Genomic DNA, 23,408 nt, shown 5'->3' on the forward strand with positions numbered 1-23,408 from the left:
TGCCAACAAAGGGTATATAAGAGGTCAAACGTTTTCTGTAAGTCTTCACAAGGTTTTCACACACTGTTGCTGGTATTTTGGCCCATTCCTCCATGCAGATCTCCTCGTGAGCAGTGATGTTTTGGGGCTGTTGCTGGGCAACACGGACTTTCAACTCCCTCCAAAGATTTTCTATGGGGTTGAGATTTGGAGACTGGCCACTCCAGGACCTTGAAATGCTTCTTACGAAGCCACTCCTTCGTTGCCCGGCGGTGTGTTTGGGATCATTGTCATGCTGAAAGACCCAGCCACGTTTCATCTTCAATGCCCTTGCTGATGGAAGGAGGTGTTCACTCAAAATCTCACGATACATGGCCCCATTCATTCTTTCCTTTACACGGATCAGTCGTCCTGGTCCCTTTGCAGAAAAACAGCCCCAAAGCATGATGTTTCCACCCCCATGCTTCACAGTAGGTATGGTGTTCTTTGGATGCAACTCAGCATTCTTTGTCCTCCAAACATGACGAATTGAGTTTTTACCAAAAAGTTATATTTTGGTTTCATCTGACCATATGACATCTATTTCTGGATCATCCAAATGCTCTCTAGCAAACTTCAGACGGGCCTGGACATGTACTGGCTTAAGCAGGGGGACACGTCTGGCACTGCAGGATTTGAGTCCCTGGCGGCGTAGTGTGTTACTGATGGTAGGCTTTGTTACTTTGGTCCCAGCTCTGTGCTGGTCATTCACTAGGTTCCCTCGTTGTTCTGGGATTTTTGCTCACCGTTCTTGTGAGCATTTTGACCCCATGAGGTGGGTGAGATCTTGCGTGGAGCCCCAGATCGAGGGAGATTATCAGTGGTCTTGTATGTCTTCCATTTCCTAATAATTGCTTCCACAGTTGATTTCTTCAAACCAAGCTGCTAACCTATTGCAGATTCAGTCTTCCCATCCTGGTGCAGGTCTACAATTTTGTTTCTGGTGTCCTTTGACAGCTCTTTGGTCTTGGCCATAGTGGAGTTTGGAGTGTGACTGTTTGAGGTTGTGGACAGGTGTCTTTTATACTGATAACAAGTTCAAACAGGTGCCATTAATACAGGTAACGAGTGGAGGACAGAGGAGCCTCTTAAAGAAGAAGTTACAGGTCTGTGAGAGCCAGAAATATTGCTTGTTTGTAGGTGACCAAATACTTATTTTCCACCATAATTTGAAAATAAATTCATTAAAAATCCTACAATGTGTTTTTCTGGATTTTTAAAAATATATATTATTTTTGTCTGTCATAGTTGAAGTGTACCTATGATGAAAATTACAGGCCTCATCTTTTTAAGTGGGAGAACTTGCACAATTGGTGGCTGACTAAATACCTTTTTGCCCCACTGTGTGTTTGTGTGGAAATAGAGGTTCATATATATATATATATATATATATATATATTATATTATATGAACCTCTATTTTGATAATTAATGGTTGAGTTTTGTCTGCACTGTCAGCCGGGACATGAATTCTCTGTTTGCTCCATTGACACAAGTGAGAAAGATTGAAAAAGAGGATCCGTCAGTGTAAAGTGAAGGAAACATATAGCTAGGTTAATGTAGGGGTGTAGATGGTAGGGTTGAAGGCCAGGATGTCTGGGTCTAACCATGAGAAACTGGCCTATGGTTGAGGCCTTTTAATCAAGGACTTTACTTGTGTGCGCTTAAGGTGGCCCAACCACTGTTCTTACCCCTCAGCGATGGTGTCCTAAGGAGAGATGGTGTGTAGGGTTGCGCATTTTGGGAATATTCAATGGTGGAAATGCTCTGTGGGGAATTACCAGGAATATATGGGAATTAACAGAAATATATGCAAATTAATATTCATACCACTTAAATATAGATGTTTTTTGCTTTGGATATATTTACCATATCATATGGAGACAAACATAAACCTTTTACCTTATCATAAGTAGACATAATTGCAAATTATTAAATCTTTCCAATAGAAAACAACATTTAGTTACAAATTGAACTTTAATTAAATGAGTTGGAATGGAATGATTTCACTGAACAACAACAAGGGAATATTGAATGATCCCCAATGATCCTTCCACCCCAACCAACCTCACTACTCACTGGACCCTTTTGATAACTCAACTAAGCATGCCTCTCCTTAATGTCAATATTCCTTGTCCATTGCTGTTCTGGTTAGTGTTTATTGGCTTATTTCACTGTAGAACCTCTAGTCCTGCTCACTATACCTTATCCAACCTATTAGTTTCACCACCCACACATGCAATGACATCTCCTGGTTTCAATGATGTTTCTAGAGACAATATCTCTCTCATAATCACTCAATACCTATGTTTACCTCCACTGTATTCACATCCTACCATACCTTTGTCTGTTCCTTATACCTTGAAGCTTTTTTATCGCCCCCATTGCTTTTAGCCGTACCCTTATCCTACTCCTCCTCTTTTCCTCTGGTGATGTAGAGGTGAATCCAGGCCCTGCAGTGTCTAGCTCCACTCCTATTCCCCAGGCGCTCTCTTTTGATGACTTCTGTAACCGTAATGGCCTTGGTTTCATGCATGTTATCTTCTTGTGACTCTCAAACCCGGGTCCGGGAGCGTAATCATCGCCTTGACACCAATTTGCATAACGCAACGGACATAAATCTTCCTAGAAAATCTTCCTATTCAAGAAAATCACAAGTGAAATATATTGGAACACAGCTTAGCCTTTTGTTAATCACCCTGTCATCTCAGATTTTCAAAATATGCTTTACAGCCAACGCTAGACAAGCATTTGTGTAAGTTTATCATAGACTAGCATAGCATTATGCCTTGCTAGCAGCAGGCAACCTTGTCACGAAAAGTAATCACATTAAATCGTTTACCTTTGAATTTCGGATGTTTTCACTCAAGACTTCCAGGTAGATTATTTTTGTAGGTGAAATTGCTCCATTTGTTCTTCACGTTTGGCTGAGAAATCGCCCGGAAATTGCGGTCACGACAACGCCAAAAAATATTTCATATTACCACCATAATATCGACGGAAACATTACAAACGTTGTTTATTATCAATCCTCAAGGTGTTTTTCTAATATCTATTCGATAATATATCCGTCGGGACAATTCGTTTTTCAGTAGGACCAATTGGAGTAATGGCTACCTCTGTATTTTACGCGAGAATCTCTCTCGGAGCCACCATGTGACCACTTACACAATGTAGCCGCCTACGGCTATTCTTCAACATAAATGTGTAAAACTACGTCACAATGCTGTAGACACCTTGGGGAATACGTAGAAAGCGTAAGCTCGTTGATGACACATTCACAGCTCAATAGGGACTCATTGGAACGCAGCGCTTTCAAAACCTGGGGCACTTCCGGATTGGATTTTTCTCAGGCTTTCGCCTGCAACATCAGTTCTGTTATACTCACAGACAATATCTTTACAGTTTTGGAAACGTTAAGTGTTTTCTATCCAAAGCTGTCAATTGTATGCATATTGTAGCATCTTGTCCTGACAAAATATCCCATTTAAAACAGGAACGTTTTTTCCCAAAAATGAAAATACTGCCCCCTAGTACGAACAGGTTAACATTTGAAGCCTCCTCCCTAAATTTGTTTCATTCACTGCTTTAGCACACTCTGCCAACCCGGATGTTCTAGCTGTGTCTGAATCCTGGCTTAGGAAGTCCACCAAAAAATTCTGAAATGTTCATCCCTAACTACAACATTTTCAGACAAAGATAGAACTGCCAAAGTGGGCGGTGTTGCAATCTACTGCAAAGATCTACTATCCAGGTCTGTACCCAAACAATTTGAACTTCTACTTTTAAAAATCCACCTCTCTAAAAACAAGTCTCTCACCGTTGCCGCCTGCTATAGACCACCCTCTGCCCCCAGCTGTGCTCTGGACACCATATGTGAACTGATTGCCCCCCATCTATCTTCAGAGCTCGTGCTGCTAGGCGACCTAAACTGGAACATGCTTAACACCCCAGCCATCCTACAATCTAAGCTTGATGCCCTCAATCTCATACAAATTATTAATGAACCTACCAGGTACCTCCCCAAAGCCGTAAACACGGGCACCCTCATAGATATCATCCTAACCAACTTGCCCTCTAAATACACCTCTGCTGTCTTCAACCAAGATCTCAGCGATCACTGCCTCATTGCCTGCATCCGTAATGGGTCAGCGGTCAAACGACCTCCACTCATCACTGTCAAACGCTCCCTGAAACACTTCAGCGAGCAGGCCTTTCTAATAGACCTGGCCGGGTATCCTGGAAGGATATTGATCTCATCCCGTCAGTAGAGGATGCCTGTTTTTAAATTTTTTTTAAATGCCTTTAAACATCTTAAATAAGCATTCAAGAAATTTAGAACCAGAAACAGATATAGCCCTTGGTTCTCCCCAGACCTGACAGCCATTAACCAACACAAAAACATCCTATGGCGTTCTGCATTCGCATCGAACAGCCCCTGTGATATGCAGCTTTTCAGAGAAGCTAGAAACCATTATACACAGGCAGTTAGAAAAGCCAAAGCTAGCTTTTTCAAGCAGAAGTGTTGCAGGAAGTAAATTTAACTCAAAAAAAGTTCTGGAACACTGTAAAGTCCATGGAGAATAAGAACACCTCCTCCCAGCTGCCCACTGCACTGAAGATAGGAAACACTGTCACCACTGATAAATCCGCCATAATTGAGAATTTCAATAAGCATTTTTCTACGGCTGGCCATGCTTTCCACCTGGCTACCCCTACCCCGGTCAACAGTACTGCACCCACCACAGCAACTCGCCCAAACCTTCCCCATTTCTCTTTCTCCCGAATCCAGTTAGCTGATGTTGTGAAAGGGCTGCAAAATCTGGACCCCTACAAATCAGCCGGGCTAGACAATCTGGACCCTTTCTTTCTAAAATTATCTGCCGAAATTGTTGCCACCCCTATTTCTAGCCTGTTCAACCTATTTCGTGTCGTCTGATATTCCCAAGGATTGGAAAGCAGCTGCGGTCATCCCCCTCTTCAAAGGGGGGGACACTCTTGACCCAAACTGCTACAGACTTATATCAATCCTACCCTGCCTTTCGAAGGTCTTCGAAAGCCAAGTCAACAAACGGATTACCGATCATTTCGAATCTCACCATACCCTCTCTGCTATGCAATCTGGTTTCAGAGCTGGTCATGGGTGCACCTCAGCCACACTTAAGGTCCGAAACGATATCTTAACCGCTATCGATAAGAAACAATACTGTGCAGCCGTATTCATTGATCTGGCCAAGGCTTTCAGGATGGCACATCAATGCGAGCTATGGCAAGAAGGTTTGCTGTGTCTGTCAGCGTAGTGTACAGAGCATGGAGGCGCTACCAGGAGACAGGCCAGTACATCAGGAGACGTGGAGGCAGTAGGAGGGTAACAACCCAGCAGCAGGACCGCTACCTCTGCATTTGTGCAAGGAGGAGCAGGAGGACCACTGCCAGAGCCCTGCAAAATGACCTCCAGCAGGCCACAAATGTGCATGTGTCTGCTCAAACGGTCAGAAACAGACTCCATGAGGGTGGTATGAGGGCCCGACGTCCACAGGTGGGGGTTGTGCTTACAGCCCAACACAGTGCAGGACGTTTGGCATTTGCCAGAGAACACCAAGATTGGCAAATTCGCCACTGGCACCCTGTGCTCTTCACAGATGTGACAGAGTCTGGAGACGCCGTGGAGAACGTTCTACTGCTTGCACCATCCTCCAGCATGACCGGTTTGGCGGTGGGTCAGTCATGGTGTGGGGTGGCATTTCTTTGGGGGGCCGCACAGCCCTCCATTTGCTCGCCAGAGGTAGCCTGGCTGCTATTAGGTACCGAGATGAGATCCTCAGACCCCTTGTGAGACCAAATGCTGGTGCGGTTGGCCCTGGGCTCCTCCTAATGCAAGACAATGCTAGACCTCATGTGGATGGAGTGTGTCAGAAGTTCCTGCAATAGAAAGGCATTGATGCTATGGACTGACCTGCCTGTTCCCCAGACCTGAATCCAATTGAGCACATCTGGGACATCATTTCTCGCTCCATCCACAGACTGTCCAGGAGTTGGTGGATGCTTTAGTCCAGGTCTGGGAGGAGATCCCTCAGGAGACCATCCGCCACCTCATCAGGAGCATGCCCAGGCGTTGTAGGGAGGTCATACAGGCACGTGGAGGCCACACACACTACTGAGCCTCATTTTGACTTGTTTTAAGGACATAACATCAAAATTGGATCAGCCTGTAGTGTGGTTTTCCACTTTAATTTTGTGTCACTGATCCAGGCCAAGGTGGCAAGACACGGCAGTGATTATACCATAGGCCTGGTTGATCTCTGCACCAGATAGGATGCTCTTGCCAGCATACTTGGGGTCCAACATGTACGCTACGGCGTGTATGGGCTTCAGGCAGAAGTCTTCACTTTTTGATGTCTTTCAGAACTGCAGTTTCCTCTGCTTGGCGCAACAGTGAATTGGGCAGGGCAGTATGGATTTCTTCTCTTACATCTGCAAGCAGTGTCAACGTCAGACAGAATGGCATTGTCTACATTAATCTGTGCAATGGCTACTGCTATAGGTTTCAGGCTGCTTACCACTCTCTCCCAAACTACATAATCCAGGAGGATCCTCTTGATGGGGCTGTCTATATCGGCAGACAGTGATATGGCCATTTCTTGGAGAGACTCCTTCCCCTCCAGGAGACGGGTATTGCTGGGCAGCTTCAATGCGGTGCTGTTATTCTTCTCACTTTGCTTGGTGAGGTAGATTGCTGCTTTAACTTGATGACCCTTCACATACCTAACCATTTTCCTTGGCTCTCTTGTGGAGTGTATCCATTGTTTTCAGTGCCATAATGTCCTTGAGGATCAGAGTCAGTGCATGAGCAGCACAGCCAATGGGTGTGATGTGAGGGTAGGGCTCCTCCACTTCAGACCAAGCACCCTTCATGTTTACACGGTTGTCTTTCACCAGTGCAAATACCTTCTGTGGTCCAAGGTCATTGATTACTGCCTTCAGCTCATCTGCAAAGTAGAGACTGGTGTGTCTGTTGTCCCTTGTGTCTGTGTTCTTGTGGAATACTGGTTGAGGGGTGGATATGATGTAGTTAATTATTCCTTGCCCACAAGCATTCGACCACGAATCAGAGATGATTTTATTACTGTCTGCTTTCTCTATGATTTGCTCGACCTTGAACTCTGTTGAACTCTGCATCCAGCAAATGAGTAGATAAAGCATGTCTGGTTGGAGGGGTGTATGCTGGGCGAAGAACATTCAGAAATCTCTTCCAATACACATTGCCTGTGAACATCAGAGGTGAACCAGTTGCAAACACAGCTCGAGCAAGACATTCATCAGCCTTTCTCCGACTACCTTCCTCCACTGAGTCAAGAAAAACTTCTGATTCAGGAGCTGTTGCTATTGATGAGGTATCTGATTCATCATTTTCACCCCGAATAGAAGTTGAGGGACTTTCGTCAGAGGTTGCTTGTTGTGTGCGCTGGGGGAACTTCATGCACTTGGCCAGATGATTCTGCATCTTTGTTGCCTTCACACATGATTTGGCACAGTATTTTCCAATGTACACAGCTTTTCCTTCTACATTAGCTGCAGTGATTACTATTTACTAGTTATCAAAAAATGTCATATTCAATATATTCACCTCACCCAGTATTGTAATCAAAATTTACCAGAAAGCATGTAGTCCTTGACTCAGACAGTGTAATAGTGTGGGCTCTATATCATCTCATTAGTGTGCAAGATCTTGAGAATCAGCTGTACAGTCGTGGCCAGAAGTTTTGAGAATGACACAAATATTTTCACAGTCTGCTGCCTCAGTGTCCTTAGATTTTTTTTGTTGTCAGATATTACTATGGAATCCTGAATTATAATTACTAGAATTTCATGAGTCAAAGTCTTTTATTGACAATTACATGAAGTTGATGCGAAGAGTCCATATTTGCAGCATTGACCTTTCTTTTTCAAGACCTCTGCCATTCGCCCTGGCATGCTGTCAATTAACTTCTGGGCCACATCCTGACTGATAGCAGCCCATTCTTACATAATCAATGCTTGGAGTTTGTCAGAATTTCTGGGTATTAGTTTGTCCACCCGCCTCTTGAGGATTGACCACAAGTTCTCAATGGGATTAAGGTCTGGGGAGTTTCCTGGCCATGGACCCAAAATATTGATGTTTTGTTCCCCGAGCCACTTAGTTCAGACTTTTGCCTTATGGCAAGGTGCTCCATCATGCTGGAAAAGGCATTGTTTGTCACCAAACTGTTGGGAGAAGTTGCTCTCGGAGGATGTGTTGGTACCGTTCTTTATTCATGGCTGTGTTCTTAGGCAAAATTGTGAGTGAGCCCACTCCCTTGGCTGAGGAACAACCCCACACATGACTTGTCTCAGGATGCTTTACTGTTGGCATGACACAGGACTGATGGTAGCGCTCACCTTGTCTTCTCCGGACAAGCTTTTTTCCAGATGCACCAAACAATCGGAAAGAGGATTCATCAGAGAAAATGACTTTAGCCCAGTCCTCATCAGTCCAATCCCTGTACCTTTTGCAGAATATCAGTCTGTCCCTGATGTTTTTCCTGGAGAGAAGTGCCTTCTTTGCTGCCCTTCTTGACACCAGGCCATCCTCCAAAAGTCTTCGCCTCACTGTGCATGCAGATGCTCTCACACCTGCCTGCTGTCATTCCTGAGCAAGTTCTGTACTGGTGGTGCCCCGATCCCGCATCTGAATCAACTTTAGGTCCTGGCGCTTGCTGGACTTTCTTGGGCGCCCTGAAGCCTTCACAACAATTGAACCGCTCTCCTTGGAAGTTCTTGATGATCCGATTTAAGTGGTTGATTTATGTGCACTTTCAGCAATATCCTTGCCTGTGAAGCCCTTTTTGTGCAACGCAATGATGACTGCACGTGTTTCCTTGCAGGTAACCATGGTTGACAGAGGAAGAACAATGATTCCAAGCACCACCCTCCTTTTTGAAGCTTCCAGTCTGTTATTCAAACTCAATCAGCATGACAGAGTGATCTCTAGCCTTGTCCTCGTTAACACTCACACCTGCGTTTACGAAATAATCACTGACATGATGTCAGCTGGTCCTTTTGTGGCATGGCTGAAATGCAGTGGAAATGTTTTTTGGGGATTCAATTCATTTGCATGGCAAAGAGGGAATTTGCATTTCATCTGATCACTCTTCATAACATTCTGGAGTATATATGCAAATTGCCACCATACAAACTGAGTTAGCAGACTTTGTGAAAATTAATAATTGTGTCATTCTCATAACTTTTGGCCATAACTGTACATGTGATGGAAGAGTGCACTTACATGCAAAAATATTCCACAAGACCTAGAATTGCTCTCTGTATCCCACAGAATAAGCTCACTTTTTTGTGATGAATTTAAGCAACATTTCCCGGCTTAACTTCCCATGGAAAATTTCCGGAAAAAATCCTGAAATTTACATGAATGTTCCCGACCCTTTGCAACCCTAGTTAAGGTCATGAGAGCACCTCCCATGGCCCGTTTGTGTAAAGTACTTGTTACACACAGATCAGATGGCAAGTACATAAAATCTAAAATGACCCTGTTGTTTCTTCAGGATTGTTTACTGTGTCTGCAATTTCTGTGTCAAATACCTCATGCACTGCATGTTGCTTTTGGAGAGAATGCTTTTTACTACACCACAGATGTTTTCTCCCCTCTATGGTTTGGTGCCCCTCTAAAGTAATGACTCTGCACTCTGCTGCTGTGTTGTAGGAAGGAAGTAGTGATGTTGTTTGCCCGGCTCTTGTTGACCAATGATAGACAGCGGTTGTGTTGTTGATACAGGATCCTCTCCTTATCGATTTCTTTATATCCATGGAGAGGTGAAAGGCAGATGGTTAGGTTGATTATTTTATTGCAATTAAATAGGCATGTTTTGTGCACACATAATATTGTGTACCTGTTTACTATTTCCTACAGGATCATTTTGTTGTATTGTTTACAGTAACAGTAGTGTCCCTATGGGCCCTAGGTCAGTGCACACCTCACTGACCAAACAATTTTTCTCTCTCTCCCAGTAATCAAGTGATGAGGAAGAAACTGATTCTGTTTTTCAAGAGAAGGAACCATGCTCGTAAACAAAGGGTAAGTCTCTCTCCCTGCTTTTGAGGGAGGGATTCAAGGGAAGGAAACTTCAAGGAATGTGTTGAATGCTTTGAACAAAACAGACTGATACAAACAATTGAACCCAAACACACATGGACAGCCTGACTGACATGGTTGTAAATCTCCACCACACAAGCTGTGCTCTCATAGAGATGACCCAAACGGACCATGGAGAATAATACTTTGATTGTTTACCCCATTTGTAAGCTCTCTAACTGTATGCATACACAGTATGTTAAACTGCATCGCATTTCTCAATTTGGTGGCGTTTTATTGTCCGCTGCAGGTCTTTGACGCCAATTGAATTAATAGGTGGCAGTCACGCACGCTAGCTTTAGATTACATGCCCTCTTATTGGTTTTAGAATTTATTTATTTATTTTATAACACAATTTCTGTTTGAACAGGGTATCTCCGTGCATCCTTCTAGTATGGTACTGCAAGTCCAATCAGTGGCTTTCCCTTGGTCAATGGATTAAGTAACCAATGTCATCAAAGGGACAGACCTCAGACCAAAACAGCACTGGCTCGCAAAATTACTCTTATCAGTTAGTCAGCCCATAGCTAAAAATAGTTTCTACTAATGATCACCCCCATTGTAAACGTTTTCCTTTTTTAAATGATGAAGGTAGCTAGCTATGGTTAACTGAGTGCGACTTTTAGCTGGCTGCTTCCAGGCAGGGTCAGGACAATGGCAGCACAGTGCGCAGCTTGCCCACCTGCCAAGAGGAAGGTGGATTGTTTGGCCCTTGCTGGTTGAGAGTGGAAACAAGGCTGTATTGTCCACCGTGTATGGGACTCTCTCTCTCTTCAATAAAAAATGTTCTCTCTTTTGTAACAGTAAACTCTTGTATAATGCACATAATTTGTAAAAGCTGTAATGTTCCACATCAAACACCTCACATTTCAATTCCAAGATGGCAAATGGAACTTTCTGGATTTGACAGTTGTGACCAGCATTATGTTTTGAGAGGCGAAATATGACCAATAGGGCAGGGTATCATCGGCAGAAAATGTGATTTTTTGATATATTCTACTTAGCCATGGCTAAGGTTTGCTTTAGGTCATCGTCATCATGTTGTACCTCAACATTCAAATCCCCTTTTTATAAATGTGTATTATTGTGTGGTTCAGGAACAGAACATCTGCCAGCGCTACGACCAGCTAATGGAGGCCTGGGAGAAGAAGGTGGAGCGGATGGAGAACAACCCGCGTCGCAAGGCCAAAGATAGCCGCACCAGAGAGTACTATGAGAGACAGTTCCCCGAGATACGCAAGCAGAGAGAGCAGCAGGAGCGCTTCCAGAGGTAAACTGAGGGAACAGTGAACTGGAATTATACTTTTCTCTTGTTCTTCTTGGCGGCTACGATGTAGCAGATTAATCTAAAGTCTTCCTTTGATTGGTTGCGTCCTCTCGCCGCCGCCTCAAAATGCATTGACGAGGTTCCTCCCCTCTTCCCACTGTTTTGACACAACAAAGGTGAAAGCAATACAATCAGTGCCTCATAATAAGAAATTGCTATCACCTGTCCAGTTTCTTTCAGGTCAGTGCATAATGATGGAGATGAAACCAGGAGAGAGAGGAGGCCTCTTCACACTATTCAGATGCATCCTAGGTGGTGCGCTGAAGGCAGTCTGCAGTGGGCTTATCAGCTGGCTGTGTCAGGGGACAGAGTCCAGCCAGTGTCTGGCAGTTCCTGGCACACAGGCATGGGTCTTTCGCTGAAATCTCAGAGCAAGGCTGTTAAGAGGCAGGTCAGGGCTGTTTGTTCAGACTGGTAGTTCGAGACCAGGCAGAGATAGAGCGCAAGCAGTGATTAGCCTCGAAAAAGTCATTGAAAATAAGAATTTGTTCTTAGCTGACATGCCTAGTAAAATAAAGGTAAAATAAAAAAAATGTATCAAGGTTTAAGTGTCTGTCCTATATCTAGAAGATATTAGACCTCGGATTATATAAAAAAAAAAATGTAGACATATTTAACAATATTTTGGGGGGGAGGCACAACCACTTACATTTTTTTTAAAACCGGTCCCGGGTTACCTTCAGAAGAGTCACGTGACACTTGTAGGGTTCGTTGAACATTATGCTATTCTCTGTTTTGCTCGTGAGAGTCATCTTTCTAGGTAGTGGTCATAATAGTTTATGGGCCAAACTGTTCGGACGCTACCTATGTTTTTGTGAGATGACCGATTTTTGGCATGTCAAATGGCGCTGTAGCTCTGCCACTTTCCACTAGAGATGTGGAAGGCCGACCTAGGCGAATGTTGTGGATTGAGATGTAGCCCATACAAAAAACATTGCTAGTTTAAACAGACAGATTTTGAAGGTTGCATCAATCAACTCTTAAGGATTAAAGGAGTGGTGAAGGAGGTAAACTTATTCCTGTATGCCTAAACAGCCTTGTTAGCAGACAATGTTCTCCCTGCTTTGTTTGAAGATTTCTCAGAAAACCTGTTTGTTACAGCTTGATTTAGCCTCCTTTTTTTCTTCTTTTTGGAAGGGTAATGGAAGGGTCATGAGGGAAGGAGGGGCACACTGATGTGATGGCACCTACCCAGTATTGTTATATGGAGGATGCACATTTGGTATTTTTAAAAGGTCATTATGTTTCATAATATCTGTGTTTGTTCTCCAATTTAGGGTTGGTCAGAGAGGAACTGGAATGTCTGCGACCATTGCCAGAAGCGAGCATGAGATTTCTGAAATCATCGATGGCCTTTCTGAACAGGAGGTGAGCGCTGTCAACTTTGAAACATCTCAGTTAAAGGTCATCGTCCATTACCACTTCCTCTAGTTCTCAAGAATTGTAGGCGTGTCATTGGCTACATCTCAATTGTCCACCCTTCTCTCTGCACTTCCTGTCATGGATTTCAGTGGTTGAAATGCCCTCCAGCCAATGCTTGCATCAATCCTATGCTTTTAAATTAATGACGAAGTATGCAAGTACATACTTAGGAAGAACGGTGTAGAATCTGGATGCAGCCATTCAATTATCATCAGTCAAGTTCAAGTTGAAACAAAGTTAACAAAAATTTAAATAGCTTAACCCCTCTCGTCTAATAGAATAACGAGAAGCAGATGAGACAGCTGTCCGTCATCCCACCCATGATGTACGACACCGAGCAGAGGCGAGTCAGGTTCATCAACATGAACGGCCTGACGGATGACCCCATGAAGGTGTACAAGGCTCGGCAGTTCATGAATGTGTGGACCGAACACGAGAAGGGTATCTTCAAAGAAAAGTGAGTACCAGTTATTTTTTGTTGTCCTTATAGCAGGGATCATCAACTAGATTCAGCTGTGGGACGATTTCTTCTTGAGCAGATGGTCAGGGTGCTGGAACATAATTACAAATTTGTAGACTGCAAATTGACCACAAGAAGGCCAACATACAATACTAGGATTTAAACAATTTCAGTCCTTGCTTACATTTGTCTACGATCACATACAGTGGGGAGAACAAGTATTTGATACACTGTCGATTTTGCAGGTTTTCCTACTTACAAAGCATGTAGAGGTCTGTAATTTTTATCATAGGTACACTTCAACTGTGAGAGACGGAATCTAAAACAAAAATCCTGAAAATCACATTGTATGATTTTTAGGTAATTAATTTGCATTTTATTGCATGACATAAGTATTTGATACATCAGAAAAGCAGAACTTAATATTTGGTACAGAAACCTTTGTTTGCAATTACAGAGATCATACGTTTCCTGTAGTTCTTGACCAGGTTTGCACACACTGCAGCCGGGATTTTGGCCCACTCCTCCATACAGACCTTCTCCAGATCCTTCAGGTTTTAAGGCTGTCGCTGGGTAATACGGACTTTCAGCTCCCTCCAAAGATTTTCTATTGGGTTCAGGTCTGGAGACTGGCTAGGCCACTCCAGGACCTTGAGATGCTTCTTACGGAGCCACTCCGTAGTTGCCCTGGCTGTATGTTTCGGGTCGTTGTCATGATGGAAGACCCAGCCATGTTCCATCTTCAATGCTCTTACTGAGGGAAGGAGGTTGTTGGCCAAGATCTCACGATACATGGCCCCATCCATCCTCCCCTCAATGCGGTGCAGTCGTCCTGTCCCTTTTGCAGAAAAGCATCCCCAAAGAATGATGTTTCCACCTCCATGCTTCACAGTTGGGATGGTGTTCTTGGGGTTGTACTCATCCTTCTTCTTCCTCCAAACACGCGAGTGGAGTTTAGACCAAAAAGCTCTATTTTTGTCTCATCAGACCACATGACCTTCTACCATTCCTCCTCTGGATCATCCAGATGGTCATTGGCAAACTTCAGACGGGCCTGGACATGCACAGGCTTGAGCAGGGGGACCTTGCGTGCGCTGCAGGATTTTAATCCATGATGGCGTAGTGTGTTACTAATGGTTTTCTTTGAGACTGTGGTCCCAGCTCTCTTCCGGTCATTGACCAGATCCTGCCATGTAGTCCTCGGCTGATCCCTCACCTTCCTCATGATCATTGATGCCCCACAGGGTGAGATCTTGCATGGAGCCAAGGGTGATTGTCATCTTCATCTCGAACTTCTTCCATTTTCTAATAAATGCGCCAACAGCTGTTGCCTTCTCACCAAGCTGCTTGCCTATTGTCCTGTAGCCCATCCCAGCCTTGTGCAGGTCTACAATTTTATCCCTGATGTCCTTACACAGCTCTCTGGTCTTGGCCATTATGGAGAGGTTGGAGTCTTGTTTGATTGAGTGTGTGTCTTTTATACAGGTAACAAGTTCAAACAGGTGCAGTTAATACAGGTAATGAGTGGAGAACAGGAGGGATTCTTAAAGAAAAACTAACAGTGTTTTCTGGCTCTGGCCCAACCCATTGGTTTCTGGACCAATCAGACGACCCTGAAGCATTTGGTGACGTGTCGGGCAGGTACTCCGATCCAGACTTTTCCAGAGAAGAAACTTAAGTCTGTGGGTGTAGTGTAGCCTTTGGCTGGAGCAAGGAGTCTGGGTAGCCAGGCAACCATCCCTCAGCTGTATACCAAAACAAGTGGCAGGGCTGCCGTTTTTAAAATGTTTATCCCAAAATGTAGCTTTAACCATGACTATTTTCCCTTGTTTTTCTCACAGGTTTGTTCAGCACCCAAAAAATTTCGGCCTCATTGCTTCTTATCTAGAGAGAAAGGTGAGTTACAGTGGATTGAATTCATTCTCTGGTGATTTTACTCTGTAGTAAAGCCTATTCTCCACTCTCCCCCATATGTTTATGAAGTTAATCCAACAAACCCAAAAGCACATGGTTTGCATTTGTCTGTTATTTAAATGTTTCATGAGCTCATATGTCCCTTTGTCATCTCTCTCTCTGCAGTGTGTGTCCGATTGTGTCCTGTACTACTACTTGACCAAGAAGAACCAGAACTACAAGACACTGGTGAGACGCAACTACGGCAGACGTCGAGGGAGAAATCACGTGAGTTCTAGAGAGCATCTTCACTAGGGAATGGCTAAATGTATTTATGTGTTAATGAATGAGCTTTGGAAATACCGAGAGGCTGTCTGGGTGGGATTTAACCAGTAAATAATGCTTGTGTCGGGGACTGGAATGCCAATGCCCCCCCCCCCATTGTTTTCGAGTGTCTCTGAAATGGAGCAACTAGCTGTACGGAGAGAGAACCCTATGGAATGGAACATTTTACTGCATCACTCGCGAACAGAAGAAGCAGCCAAAGGATAGCCTACCACGCAATTAATTGATGACGAGACTTGTGTTTTTCACAATACCTGTACTGGTGGTATTAATAGCTTTCCTTATATTTCTCATGCAAGAAATACATACTTACCATATGAGTAACATACAGTATGAGAACTGCAAAAGAACAATATGCCCGTAATGTACCTGTAGTTCAATGTGGAGTGGGACTGAAGCATGACATTCCATAATAGCAGTTTGACATTTTAACAGTTGCGTTTCCTTTGCTCAGTCATTTTCTGCAATTACTGAACCAGTGGAAGCAATTAAACATTAAAACCACTGTTCTGAACTAATATTAATACCAAATGTTTTAGGGTCCATACACAGATCAGCTACTACGTATTTGTATTTATTATGGATCCCCATTAGCTACTCTTCCTGGGGTCAGGCAAAATTAAGGCAGTTTATACAGTCTTAAAAACAATACATTCACAGATTTCACAACATACAGTGTTCCCCCAGGCCCCGACACCACCACTACCACATATCTACAGTACTAAATCCTTGTGTATGTATAGTGCTTATGTTAACGTGTGTGTATGCACCAATGTTTGTGTTGCTTCACAGTCCCCGCTGTTCCATAAAGTTTTTTTTTCTTTCCTGTTTTTTAAATCTAATTTTACTGCTTGTGTCAGTTACTTGATGTGGAATAGTTTCATGTAGTCATGGCTCTACGTAGTACTGTGTGCTTCCAAGTCTGTTCTGGACTTGGGGACTATGAAGAGACCTCTTGTGCCATGTCTTGTGGGGTATGCATGTGTGTCCGAGCTGTGTGCCAGTAGTTTAGACAGACAGCTCGGTGCATTCAACATGTCAATACCTCTCATAAATTAAAGAAGTGATGAAGTCAATCTCTCCACTTTCAGCCAGGAGAGATTGACATGCATATTATTATTAGATCTCTGTGTACATCCAAGGGCCAGTCAATCTGCCCTGTTCTGAGCCAATTGCAATTTTCAAAAGTCCTTTTTTGTGGCACCTGACCACACGACTAAACAGTAGTCAAGGTGCAACAAAACTAGGGCCTGTAGGACCTGCCTGGTTGATAGTGTTGTTAAGAAGGCAGGGCATTGCTTTATTATAGACAGCCTTCTCCCCATCTTAGCTACTACTGCGTCAATATGTTTTGACCATGACCGTTTACAATCTAGGGTTACTCCAAGCAGATTTAGTTGAGGTTTAGGGTTTCGTGAGTGTTTTGTTCCAAATACAATGATTTTAGTTTTAGGGCTAACTTATTCCTTGCCACCCACTCTGAAACTGACTGCAGCTTTTTGAGTGTTGCAGTCATTTCAGTCGCTGTAGTTGCTGACGTGTATAGTGTTGAGACATCCGCATACATAGACATTCTGGCTTTACTCAAAGCCAGTGGCATATCATTAGTAAAAATTGAAAAAAGCAAGGGGCCTTACCAGCTACCCTGGGGAATTTCTGATTCTAACTGGATTATATTTGAGAGGCTTCCATTTAAAGAATGTCCTCTGTTCTGTTAGACAATTAACTTTTTATCAACAATATAGCAGGGGGTGTAAAGCCATAACACACATTTTTCCAGCAGCAGACTATGATCGATAATGTAAAAAAAAAGTCTAACAAGGCAGCCCCCACAATAATTTTATCATCAGTCATTTGTGTAAGTGTCCTTCCCCATAAGCATGCTGAAATTCTGTTGTCAATTTTTTTTTACTGTGAAATAGCCATGTATTTGGTCAGACACTATTTTTTTTCAAAAAGTTTACTAAGGGTTGGTAACAAGCTGATTGGTCGGCTATTTGAGCCAGTAAAGGGGGCTTTGCTATTCTTGGGTAGCAGAATGACTTGAGCTTCCCTCTAGGCCTCAGGGCACACACTCTCTAGTAGGCTTAAATTGTATTGTCTGCTATTATCCTCAGTCATTTTCCATCTAGAGTGTCAGACCCTGGTGGCTTGTCATTGTTGATAGACAACAATCATTTTTTCGCCTCTTCCACACTGACTTTACAGAATTCAAAAGTGCAATTCTTGTATTTCATAATTTGGTCTGATATACTTGGATGTGTAGTGTGAATGTTTGTTGCTGGCATGTCATCCCCAAGTTTGCTAATCTTGCCAAAGAAAAAGTACTTAAAGAAGTTTGCATTATCAGTGGTCTTTGATGAATAAGCCATCTGATTCAATGAATGAAGGAGCCGAGTTGGCTTTTTAACCCAAAATGTAATTTAAGATGTCCCAAAGCTTTTTAATATCATGTTTTATATACTTTGTCTTTGTTTCATAGTGTAGTTTTCTTCACTCACATGATTTCTTAATTTGCAGTATGTTTGCCAATTAGTTGGGCTTTCAGACTTAATTGCCATACCTCTCAACCATACAATTTTTTAATTCCTCATCAATCCAAGGGGATTTAACAGTTTTTAGTTGTTTTCTTAATGGTTGTGTGCTTATTAGTAACTGGAATAAGTAGTTTCATAAATGCGTCAAGTGCAGCGTCTGGTTGCTCCTCACTACACACCACAGACCAGCAAATATTCTTTACTTCATCAACATATGAATCACTACAAAACTTGTTGTATGACCTCTTATACACTATATTAGGCCCAACCTTTGGAACTTTGGTTTTCCTAGATATGGCTATTATAATTGTGATCACTACATCCTATGGATTTGGATACTGCTTTAAAGCAAATGTGATCAATACATGTTGATGATTTAATTCCTGTGCTGTTAAAATCTACCCTGGTAGGTTGACTGACAACCTGATCCAGGTTGCAGGCACTGGTTACAGTTTGAATTTTTTCCTGAGTGGGCAGCTTGATTATAGCTAGTCAATATTTTAAATCACCTGGAAAATATACTTCTCTGTTGATATCACATACATTATCAAGCATTTCTCACACATTATACAGATACTGACTGTTAGCACTTGGTGGTCTATAGCAGCTTCCCACGAGAATGGGCTTCAGGTGAGGCAGATGAACCTGTAGCCATATTCTTCAACAGTATTTAACATTAGATTGTCTCTAAGCTTTACAGGAATGTGGTCCTCAATATAGACCGCAACACCGCCTCCATTGGCATTTCGGTCTTTTCGGTAGATGTTATAACCATGTTTTGCAACTACTGAATCATCAAATGTGTTATCTAAGTGAGTTTCAGAGTCAGAATATCAATGTCATCTGTTACAAGTTATTGACTTCATGGACCTTGTTTCTTAGCCTACATATGTTAATATGGGCTATTTTTAGCACTTTTCTGGGTTGCTGGATTGTGGGGACATAGTCCAGGAGCCAAGATGATTTGGATGGACTCCGTCATTCCTGTAGAGTATCTTCTGTTTCCAGAAGGTGTCAAAGTTATCAATAAAAGTGGCTCCAGCACAGCTATAGTAGTCTTTTAGCCAGATGTGTAATGCCAGCAGTCTGCTGAATCTTTCACCCGCATGTTTCTCATATCGAATTTGACTGAGCACAGAATGCATCCCTGCGCTTCCTACAATGAGAATATCGAACACAGTTCAGAGTGTGATGTCAGATGTGTCATATCAGAATCAGTGCTTCATCCAATATCATGTGTGACAGCTGTCGTCAGTCAGCTGCATCACCTAACCAGCCATGAGCATTAGGCCTTCATTAGCCTACTCAGCTGCTTCCCTCCGTTCCCTCTTTCTGCACATCTCCATCAGTTTTAAAATGTTATTTAGCTGTGATGGCGATCTGGGGTGTGCTGACAGTGAGGCTTCTGTTACATTTGTTTAATTATTGGAGCGGCTCGAGCACGAGAAATGTGGATACATTGTATATTTTAACTTCGGCTGTAAGAACAAGTACACATTACGGTCTGACTAAGCTTCACTGTCATCGCCGTCTCCGAGTGCCACTGTCATAGAGGGAAAAACAGAGCACAGCGACCACATTGCGGCTTTACATCGCTGAAAACCGCATGTCTATAGACCAAACAACTCAAAAGTTATGCCCTATATTATCAGAGCTATATCTTCTACCCTTTCTACCACGAATCGCGCATTTTATATGATTCAATAAATCAGGTCATGGGCCATTTTAAACTACTTGTGGGCCGCTAATATTTTGTTTGATAACAAATGACCTTGTTTAGTAATGTTAGCTCGCTAACTTGGTAACTTGGATGGCAAAATACTATTAATTTGGATATGAGCAAATCAGCTATAAAATAATAAGTACAATTTTCTGCAAAATAATCTATTTTTTTGCCTTTTTTATAATGCTTTTAAAAAATGTACGCAAACATCCAAGTGTAATCATTTAAGGAACTATATATGGCATATGCGATATAAGCAAAATAAAAAAAGCTAAACAAAACATCCCTTGCATGTAGGGCTGACCCCATTTAGTCAATTGTTAGGACGACAGGCTGCTGGTCATCCCCGCGGTAGGCTGTGGGGATGGTACACCAGTACCAGTAGTACATTTTACCATTAATTCCCATAAATTTGAATCTACAATGTTTGGTTACGGTAATTTCTGAAAATGCATTCAATTTACTGTTATTTGTCTTTTACCGTTCTCATTGTCATGTTCCTCACATAGCTACACTTGTGAGGAACATGTTTTGGTTTATTTCATTTAGGAGTGGTCAATTTCATTCTTTGTCTTTTGTTTGTAGTGCTCCTGTCAATGTTGACGAAGGACACCTAATTATACGTAGAAGACGGCTTAGGCTACTTGGCCTGTGCGCAAATGTAAGCCTATAAATGTGGCCATTTGGGGATTGAGCTCGCCACTACTGTGGAACTTTTCAAAGTAATTTCTCTTTCACCTCAAACAGCAAGTAAACAAAGTTTTTTTTTTTTTTTACATCCATTGAGAGTGACAATAGTTCCTCAACGTAGCCTATTTGAAAAATCTTTCCAGCTCTCTTTCGATAACCACTCCGCGTGAAAGGGGGAAATAAATTACATGCTCTGTTCTGGTGGAAACATCATACAATAGGCCTACCTGATTTTCTTCTTATCCATTGCGCACAAAGCCTATAGCTATGTCTGTCCGGAGCTCACTGGAGCAGGAAACTCTGAGGGCCCAGAATATTTTATACAATGGTGCAAGTTTTCTAGCATGAGCTTCAGGCCTGACCCAAGTTAATAGTTGAAACATTGTATCAAGTTCTTTGCAGACAGGTCATGTGTAGCCAATGTGATTTATAGGATATTTGTTTTTATCAGGATATTTTCTACCTGCAGGCTGCAATATTTTATTTGTTGGCTTTATGTAGGTTATTTTTACATAGTTGGCAATGGTAATAGAAGTTACTTTTTAGGTTCATTTTCATTTAGATTTGGATATAATTTTGATTGAACACATGACAATGATTTTGAGGTACGAAGACTTTATTATAAATGGAATGAAACTGTTCCACGAAAATGTGCATATGAAAATCATAACTGGCATGCAGATCAGTAGAAAATGGTATGAATAATTGGCACTCCAAATGAAAAAGGTTGCTGACCCCCGGTGTAGCCTATTAGGAGCGTAACATCAGAATCTGCAAAGGCCAGCAGCAGCGGGAGGAAGAGGGTTGGGAAAAACAAATGTGTTCATTTTTTCTGGTTATGCAATCTGGATCTCAGGCTCCCTCTAGTAATTTGTGTCTAAATTATTTAATCTGTGTACTTAAAGCATCAAACAAGCTCAGTTGCCTACATACGGTTGATTTTATTAAAACATATAGGGTGTGTCTATATAAGGGAAAAATACACATTTACACATTTTGATTGGTCAAAAGAACAGACCAAGAAAAAAAATGTTTTTGTCGTGGACAGCCCTAAACCAAAATAATCATAGGAAGGAGGTGGATCTGTTTGTTTTTGTGTAGCACACGTGCAGAACTTATAGAAAATGGTATCTTGATACTTGACTTGGCATCACATCATTAATAAAATGTTGGTATCTTGACAACCCTACTCTGAAAATAAGGCAATTGTTTTGCAGTTTACACAGTATTGATTTGTTTCCGTTTCACCTTTTTGGGCCCTCACCAGTTTGCATCCCTTCATTAAATAACAAGAATTACAATTCATACAAATTTAAAATGCACATAAAGCCAGCTAAATGTATATCTAGCTGGCTATGTTAGCTAGTCAACTTGTTAATTAATGATTTGCTTAAATTAACTTTTAAGAAAAATATACATGATTGTTTGTCTCCACATTAACAAACATATTCCTCTTAATTGTAAATGTTTTACATGATTCGTTGTGAAGTTATAATTACTTACATTTGTTTATGACCTAGTATTTTTGTCAGCCATTATTCTTGAAGCAACTCTCCAGTGTTGTGTCGCAGAGCTTCATGGGAGTTTTGGGAAACACTTGATAGAAAGTCTGCTCCTTAGGGCCACCCGGGTTGGGCCTCCCGGGTGGCGCAGTGGTTAAGGAGCGCTGTACTGCAGCGCCAGCTGTGCCACCAGAGACTCTGGGTATGCGCCCAGGCTCTGTCGTATGTCATGCAATAAAATACAAATTAATTACTTAAAAATCATACAATGTGATTTTCTGGATTTTTGTTTTAGATTCCGTCTCTCACAGTTGAAGTATACCTATGATAAAAATTACAGACCTCTACATGCTTTGTAAGTAGGAACCTGCAAAATCGTCAAAATCGCTAGTGTATCAAATACTTGTTCTCCCCACTGTATATGCAATTGTCTATGGATCAAAGTAGCCTATTTTGCATTGATAAGCAAATATAATCTCGGCGACTGTTCAAACAGTAAACCAAAAAACATTGTAGCCTTATTACCCCCAATGTATTTTGTTTTAAATGTAATAACTAGTGTTTCCAGGCTACTGGTAAAAACAGCTGTGAGATGTGCTTTTTTTGCATTGTTAAACGAATATATTCTCAGCGAATGTTCAAATAATAAACCAAACAACATTGTAGCCTTATATAATCCCACAAAAAAATTGTGTAGATGTGATCACATTATTCTATGCTAAAACAACAAGCTATGTGTTTTTTCTTTCTTCATGATGACAGAAATAGAATGTCAATTTTCGGCTAATATGGGAGCGAATACATTGAAGCAGCATATCAAATTAGGATAATGTTGTAGATTACACTGGCAAGTATAAGAATGTTTGCCAGGGCATATTATTTCATGTGAAGATGTGAGAAGCTTAAAGGGTAGCTAGCCTGCAGTGTTTTAGCCAACTTGCTAGCAAGGGAAGACAATTGTCATTTTTTTTTCTTTCACAAATGAGAAGACTACAAGTATTTTGTTTAGAAGTAATGATTCCAGGCTATTGTGAAATGGTGGACCCTGCTGTAGCTAGGCATGTGATTTTTTTCTTCTTCTCCATGACCAAAACATGACATTCTATTTTTTTTGCTGATATGGGAATATATTACACAGGCAAGTATAATATTTGCCTGGCATATTTTATTTATTTTTATGAATCTGATTATTTCACATGGAGATGTGAGAAGCTAAAAAGGCTAGCTAGCTTGCTGTACTTTTAGCCAAGCTAAAGCCAGCTAACCAGGCTGCCAACTAGCTACTATTTATTTTTTATTTAACTAGGCAAGTCAGTTAAGAAGAAAT

At 42.0% G+C, this 23,408-nt stretch overlaps 1 protein-coding gene across 5 annotated transcripts in view; it reads left to right on the forward strand.

The window, feature by feature from the left end:
• LOC118390072 (nuclear receptor corepressor 1-like) overlaps positions 1-23,408 on the forward strand; it is a 118,653-nt gene that overhangs the window by 26,168 nt on the left and 69,077 nt on the right. For all 5 annotated transcript variants that reach the window (XM_035780261.2, XM_035780257.2, XM_035780260.2 and 2 more), the window contains exons 9-14: positions 10,059-10,125; positions 11,280-11,452; positions 12,787-12,877; positions 13,210-13,388; positions 15,233-15,287; positions 15,471-15,572. In XM_035780261.2, the coding sequence (XP_035636154.1) occupies positions 10,059-10,125; positions 11,280-11,452; positions 12,787-12,877; positions 13,210-13,388; positions 15,233-15,287; positions 15,471-15,572 (667 nt within the window). The remainder of the gene's footprint in view (positions 1-10,058; positions 10,126-11,279; positions 11,453-12,786; positions 12,878-13,209; positions 13,389-15,232; positions 15,288-15,470; positions 15,573-23,408) is intronic.

The sequence above is a fragment of the Oncorhynchus keta genome, chromosome 11 (genome assembly GCF_023373465.1).
Source record: "Oncorhynchus keta strain PuntledgeMale-10-30-2019 chromosome 11, Oket_V2, whole genome shotgun sequence".
In the NCBI taxonomy this organism is placed as follows: domain Eukaryota; kingdom Metazoa; phylum Chordata; class Actinopteri; order Salmoniformes; family Salmonidae; genus Oncorhynchus; species Oncorhynchus keta.